Source organism: Montipora capricornis, chromosome 4 (genome assembly GCF_036669925.1).
Source record: "Montipora capricornis isolate CH-2021 chromosome 4, ASM3666992v2, whole genome shotgun sequence".
In the NCBI taxonomy this organism is placed as follows: Eukaryota; Metazoa; Cnidaria; class Anthozoa; order Scleractinia; family Acroporidae; genus Montipora; species Montipora capricornis.
This window is the reverse complement of record NC_090886.1, coordinates 31,547,523-31,555,022: the sequence shown is the minus strand read 5'-3', so window position 1 is coordinate 31,555,022 and position 7,500 is coordinate 31,547,523. Positions and strand designations below refer to the sequence as shown.

The following is a 7,500-nucleotide window of genomic DNA, read 5'->3' as shown; positions in this document are numbered from 1 at the left end:
CAATTAATCGATTGATATTGATATTCGATAACCAATACATGCCAAAGAAATTTGTGATGATTGATTTTGATCGATTATCAACTTTTATCGCTAATCGATACCAATCGATCAATTAATGGAGGGTGTAAACTGCAGGTTGCAGGTTGCAGGTTAGAGCTGGAGGTCACTTTTTCACCATAGCTGAAACAACCCAAAACTTTGCTAATGCTAACATTAGGCCTAAAAAACAATGTTAGCCTAAGGTTAGCATTTTTGTAAAGGTTTGGGTTGTCTCAGTTATTATAGTAAAACAATGACCTGCAACCCTAACATGCAACCTGCAACCTGCAACCTGCACTTTACGCCCTCCGGATCAATTAACTGACATCGATTGTGAACACTGAATTGGCAATGCGAACTGTTCTCGAGAATTCTTACGCTCCTATGGTAACTCAGGCTATTTACTATAACACTAAACGCTGCACTACTATGGCATAAGGGTAATATATCCGTCGTCTTGGTGCGATGTACAAACGGGGTTGAAAAAATTAGAAAAAGAAATTCACATAAACAGCATCTGACAACGAAACAAGCAAAAGGAACGAGGAACGGCTATCGCTATAACGAGGTGTGTAGCGGGTGTTGTTGATTTGTCGAAACCAAACAAACAATCGGGTGAACAGATTCAACTTATCTCAAAAATTCAAACTAATGCACGTACGTGAGATGCTTAGAGTTTTTTATTGCCAGTCGAAGGCAATCGATGATTCGCGGCCACGTTTGTGTTATTATAGATTGGCCGTTGCGATTCGATGTAAATTATCTAACAGGATATCTATTGTTATCGATTGTTCGATTTATTTTCCGATCATCGATTTCATCGATTGTTCGCGTCCTGATGATCATGGACTGGTCTTCCCGGAGAGTACCGCAGTTTTCTTTTTTCTTTTTGCTACAAATAACACAGTTGGCTCTAGCATCATCAGAATACCAGCTTTAAACCTTTGAGAATTCCATCGTTTCGGGGGGAGTTTAAAGTGAGCAAATGCTACTGTATGAGGAGACGAGTGTTTTGCCGTACCGCTGGAAGGAAGAACTAACTGAAGCAGTCATAACCATAAAATTAACAATGCTGTGGACTTTTTAGGTTTACGTAACCTCTTAATGCAACGGATATAGACGGGAAAGAACAACCATCCACGGCATCTTCTCAGATTGAAAATCTTTCTCCTTATGTGGCTAGTTAGGCCAAAGTTGTTTCTCATTAGCACCCTTGATATTAAATCCCAAGTTCTTCAGTCTCCATTTTACCACTTTTTCTGCACGATGATGCTAAAAGATTGCCTTTAGCATTATTATGCAGAAAAAGTCTGTTAGGACACTCAAATAAAAAAAATGCCTTTAACAAATAGCATGATTTTGAGGATAAATTTAATTCTTCTGATATTTCGCGGTTAGTTTTCATCAGCAAGTGAAAGGTTACTACATTGTTACCAAGTTTGCGTGTATACAATTGACTGGAGGTAGAAGCAATAAATACAAGTGTTTTAGGAGTATCGTCAGTTAATAACTCACAGCATTGTCGTGGTTGTTGGAATGTTGTTCAACAGATGAGCTGAATATTTCCCTGAGCAGTAAAAGATGTTCCGAAATGGAAGCCGCCAATATGTAGTGCCGCGGCAGTCACACAAATTCACACAAACGCGAAAATCTGTGAAAGATAATCAAAGCTTTGTGAAAAAGTAAAGAAATAGCCCAACCTTTATGGGATTTGATTTAAATCTCACACTTCGGAAAATACAGTTTATGCGTTAAAGACTTGAGTCGACTCAAACCAGTTTCAACACTTTCACTGAAGAGACCTTGTATTGACACTACAACACTTTATCACGTAACACCAATGTTATGATACCATGTGAAACATCATTTATTGCTAAACAAGATACAGTCATTTTTGTGACGTAAGAAGTTATTATGACAGCAGGAAATCCTCGCAAGAACATCCTATATTTTGGCTTTTGGTGCTCATATCTGAAAAAACGAACTCAGTGACCCGAATTTTTTATTGCACAAAAGTGATTAGCAGGTCAAGATGAAACTCTCTACAAAGTTTAAAAAAATTCCGTGGACCGGATTTAGAGCTACCTTAAATTTTCAATTATTTAAGGTGGCTCTGAATTCCGCTCCACAGAATTTTTTAAACTTTGCAGAACGTTTTATTGTGGCATGCTGATTACATTTCAGAAATAAAAAATGGGGTTACCGCAGTCGTTTTTGAAATATGAGCAGCTAAAGCCAAAAAATGAGATGTTTTTGCTGGGATTTGCTGTTGCCACGGTAACGTTTTACGTCTCAAAAATGACCGAATCTTTTTCAGCAATAATTGGTGTTTGATATGGTACTATAACATTGCTGTTAAGTGACAAAGTGCTGTAGTGTCAATCATTCTAATAAGAAAGTTTCTTTCAAGTGTTAAAACTGGTTTGAGCCACCTTAAATGGCCAAATTATTTTATAAGATTATATTCTGGCCGGGAGGTTTTTTGTGTTTCATGTTGGGGCGCTCTTGTCTCAAAAGAAAGTGAGCTGTAATTCTTACGTGTGCGAATGAATTATCTGATTATAAACAAGTGGAAATCGGAATAAAACGACTAACGACAAAAGAGGATTCGGTTCCACTCGGGAGAAAATGGTTTGCGTAGAGCTGTGAGCTGTAAACTACTGATAAGGGGTAATAATGTTATGGAAAAATTATTTTAGACTTGGAAATTAATTCGTCGCTTTATTGCTACAGCTTTGTTTCGTGTGATGATGAACTAACCACATTTGGAGGGAAATAAAGTCAGTATAATCTCACCTATAAGAGAAACGTAAAACGTCTTTGATTCGGTGCCAACTTCATTGGTAGCGACGCAACTATAGTTACCATCATGGTTGAGTTTGCTCCACACTATTCCCTTCCCGAAAGCCAAGGTTGTAGTTGAGTTCATCAATGATATGTTGATCGGTGGCGTCCCTTCAGAAGAGCACCACACATAATGCTCCGAGACTGTTCGAACCATTCGCAAAGGAATCATTACCCTTGGTTTAGCTGCAATAAAAGACGATGTACAAATTTTAGCCATCAGTTAACTATAACACATTGTAAACGAAACTCAGAACCTTCAAAATAGTTACTTTGCTATAAGACCATCTCCAGAATTCTTACACGTTTTTAGTGTGCCTAGATTGATGTAAAATTTATTATCGAATAATGTCATTTTAACTTGTCATGAATGTTCCTCACAAAAAGGCACCAAAAAGGGTTTTAATGTTTCCAGCCACAGGTCCAAGACTTTAATCCAACGGCACCAACAAATGATCGACCAACTTCATTGGAAAACGAATTTCCCATATCTGAATATGTCATCATAGTTCTTCATATCCCAGTCAAATTTGCGAGTCCAGCGGACATAGTAGTACTCCTCTGTTGAGACAAACCTATGTGATGCCCAAAATTTGCTTTTGGTTGGTTCTGCGGTAAACAGGAAAGCTTTTAGATTTGAATTTAAGGGTAAGACCATGATGAAAATTATAAGTTCTCACTACAACTGTGATATTAATGAGGAATTGTTTTTGGAATTACCTCTTCTTGCTCTAGAAGTATAAACTGCTTTAAAGCTTGCAACGCCAGTTGCAACTACCAACATGTAGCGTTCACTCGATTGTATGGAGAAATGACTCTTCGTTTCAGTGAAGTACCCAAGCAACGTTTGAGACTCGTTCCTTCCATCACAGACTTTTACCGAACTGATGTTCGAGCCAGGTTGGTTCACGATATTAAGGGTAGTAAAGTTTAAACGTATATTGTGATGAGGTGGTACTGCGATATGCCAGACGCAAGTATTTTCTATGACGAATGAGGAACTCAAATTGATTGCACCACTTGAGCCAATGACCATGAAGGAGCATGGTTCGGATGAAGCTACCCCTGTAAATATACAGGAAAATCACAAATGTCACGTAAATTTTAAGGCTTTCACATGTGTGTCTTGTGTGTTTTCTCCCTTACTAATACAATAGAGATTTACACTGTTTACACTAATGATATATCATATGGAAAGCACCGTATAATATATGCAATTGGTTACAATTACGTGCGTAAAATACTCAACAAAACGTCATTTCATAAAACGCTTCCCGCAACAAGCAGTAAAAACACCTTTATGTTATGGAGTCCTCATGGATTAATATTAGTGTCTGTCATTTTGTTCACAGTCATGAACTTTTATATTGAATTATCAATGCAGAGTTGCACCCAAAATTCAGCGGCATTGCTGTTAACAAATATTTCGATGAAATTATGGATTTTCCATGGCATTTGCACTGCCTTTCCACACATTTAAGCGTTGGCTTTGCTCGTTTGTTTCGCTCGTTTTGCATTGTATTTCTTTCCTTGATAGTCTTGAGCATTCCTTGTTTTGGTGTGTATTAGGTACCAAATCAAAAACAGCCACAATTCGAGAGGACTTTGCCGGGTGCTGGATCAGACAAATGAAGATACAAATGCAGATGCAGATGTATGTGTCATGCAACCTAGTGGTCTTTACGATTTGATATTGAGATTTCTGAATTATTTTCCACTGTACCCGTTCAATATGACTTAAGCTTGATTTCTTTGAGCTTCAGCTCTCTCAGGGGCGTAGCTAGAATTTTTCAGGGTGTTGTGGGGGGGGGGGAGAGGCTCACACTTTCTCAAACCCAGGGTTTTTAGTGAAAGTGACAATTTTTTGGGTGAGCAGAGAATGCGGGGAAAGGGACAAGCCTACAAAATAGCTGCATAGATGAAGTAAGTTCTAGGTGACATAAATTACTCCGTTCCAGTCTCACAGATATGGCTTGCAATATGTTGTTGTATCTTGGTGACTGTCAGAAAAGGGGGGTCACGGGCACCCCAGGAATTGGCCCCCCCCCCTCCCCCATCCTGGGTACGACCCTGGCTGTCTTCGGGAAATATCCTTTGTTTGTTTGATTGTTGTGATTCTTTAGCCAATCTCCTACCATACGACAATTAACTTCTCCTCTAATACCTTGCAGCACCTCTGCCCAACCAGACGCACCACGTAGTTGGTAGGCTTGGCGTATCATTACATCTGCGCGCGTGGTGGTTGCTTTTCAACGACGTTGCCGTTTCTTCTGAAGTTTTCTTGCAAGGATTGAAAAGCAGATAAACGTCTGTTAAGAGCATGTCGGAAAAACATTTCTTTGTTGTTTTGATATTAGACTTGCCTCAAGTCGACCTCTAGAGAATCCCAGGAGAAAATGTTTTGGCGAGCAAAGCATGATTTTTCAGACACGGAGAGGTTGAGCGAACGAAAATCGATATAGCTGCTAGCATTTCTTCGGGTTCGCTGTCGCCCTCTCAAAATCAATTGGCCTCCAGATCCGAAAATATTTACTTGATGTTCCATATCGGAACAAAACTGTGTGGGAAGGTCAAAAGGGTCTCGAATTATGAAATTTATGAAAGACAGGACTTGCAAGTTACTTGACCGGCCTGGAATATTAGATTCCTTTTGTCTGGGCCGGAGTGTAAAGAATAGACTCTCCTTAACTTCCACAAATGAAGTGCATGCTGTTAAAAAGCACGTTTATTTCAGGCGATTTGCCTTTGGTCATGTCATCCTTGAGGTCAATTTGCTTTGTAGGTGATGGGCGTCTGAGCAAAGAATTTCCAGAAATTTTCCCTATCAAAATTTCTTGACGTCGAAAGATAACGACATAGGATCGGTGTTACTTCAAACAATGTCGTACTGAACAATTATTTTGACATTCCTCATCATGCCTTGGGTTTTAAAGGCAACTCCTTGCTGTTTTCTGTATTCTTCTGAAAATTTATCTGCCTTACTACTTATTTGTGTTATACAGAAACCTTCTTCTGGCGAGTATTTGCTTCATACAATACAGAGACGTCCTGATGCCACGTCATCACGAATTGAGTCGATTCATCGTGAAGCCCGGTCGAATCATAAGAGACTGATTTGCAACACTACTTCATGTATCATTAAAATGCTGATATACAGTGATGGCACGTGTAAAGGGCTTTGGTAAAGAGAAACTCTTTCGCAATCATTCGGAAGCCGTTAGACGTTGTTTATACAAGTTGCCTTTCAATACAGGTTAATGGCTGACTGCGAGAGTTGAGTGTGACTCAACATTGGTGAATGTTTCATGCATGTCAATTCTGCAACAAGTGCCAGTGCAATAAGGCTTTTTGATGCAAAACTTGCATCTCTATTGCGTGGATTTCATAAAGGAACTTTAAACATAAAAGCTAAACAAAAAAAAATTGGTTGTAACTTTTTAAAGTTAGCTACCTTATTCAATTGGAATTCTTTTAACGTTTCCAAAAAGTCAAAAATAACAATGGTATTTTCTACTCTTGGAAATTCAATTAACGTTTATTTAAGAACTAGATAACACGTACAGTGTTTCTATCGAGTTCTAGAAACACGAGTGAAAGTTTGGGAGAACGAGAAATGCTGTGGGAACACGAGCCGCAGGGAGCTTTTTCGAGTTCTCCCAAACTTTTACGAGTGTTTCTATAACTCGATAGAAACACGGAGTACATGTTTTCTATTTCTTTTAGAAAACAACGCGACGAGAAAGAGGAAAACAACTTGTTAACTCTAATTATCAAAATGTAAATTTTCGTTGCTCGCGCCATCACTTCGTCAAAGGCTAGTTCTGTGTCTCCATCGAGTTATAGAAACACGATTTTTAACCAATCAGCGCGCGTATTTTCTCAAACCCTTGTAACTTGTTTTAAAACAATTTTCACTATTTTATTATTTGCATGACAAGCAAGTCTCTCTTTCTCGTGATTGCAAGGCATGGAATTGTTACGGACGACTTAATTTGCAATTTAACATTTGCTGGAGGGGGGAGGAGGGTGAGTAGCCTGAAATAGATTTTATATTTTAGTGAGTTGGCATTTGACTTTGTCAATCACAGTCAGTATGTATGTGTCAGGGCTTTGCAAAAATCAAATGCCTACAACTTTGAAATTACCCAGAACCCATCTTTTGTATAGGAGTTAATTAGTGCAAGTCAGAAAAATATCTTAGTTTGACCCTTAAGGTACCAATGGGTCCTTCATGCATGTACCAGCCGTTAGACATGAGTGAAATCTATACGTGGCATTGTTGAGCTGCAGGGGATTAGTGTTTGGTCCTAGCTGGAATCATAGCTATGAAAAGCATCTGAAAGTGCAAAGTAAATTCAAGGCATTAGGATGTACCTTTTTTTTAAATCCAGAAATCGGAAAACGAATTGAATGCTGTGGCCAATGCGAACCTCAACCTGATTGGAATTGGTTGAGCAAGTTTGTTTAGGCACCGTCTGCTCACTTCTGCTTTGATATCTGACTTAATTTTGAAGGAGGTGGCTCCTTAGATTTTAGCTTGAAAACCGGCGCAGCCTGTTTCCAAAGCATTGGGGCGGTCCAAGACCGGGGCGGTGGGGCCTTCGACAAGAGATGCCT

At 39.1% G+C, this 7,500-nt stretch overlaps 1 protein-coding gene across 3 annotated transcripts in view; it reads right to left on the bottom strand.

Moving 5' to 3' along the window:
- LOC138045943 (uncharacterized) overlaps positions 1-7,500 on the bottom strand; it is a 162,401-nt gene that overhangs the window by 141,873 nt on the left and 13,028 nt on the right. For 2 of the 3 annotated variants that reach the window (XM_068892585.1, XM_068892584.1), the window contains exons 3-5: positions 3,604-3,948; positions 2,836-3,069; positions 1,428-1,690 (exon numbers count right to left, since the gene is read on the bottom strand). The exons of the other annotated variant lie outside the window; for it this stretch is intronic. In XM_068892585.1, the coding sequence (XP_068748686.1) occupies positions 1,551-1,690; positions 2,836-3,069; positions 3,604-3,948 (719 nt within the window). In that variant the 3' untranslated portion in view covers positions 1,428-1,550. Of the gene's footprint in view, positions 1-1,427; positions 1,691-2,835; positions 3,070-3,603; positions 3,949-7,500 lie in introns of those variants that run through there. 3 annotated transcript variants of the gene reach the window in all.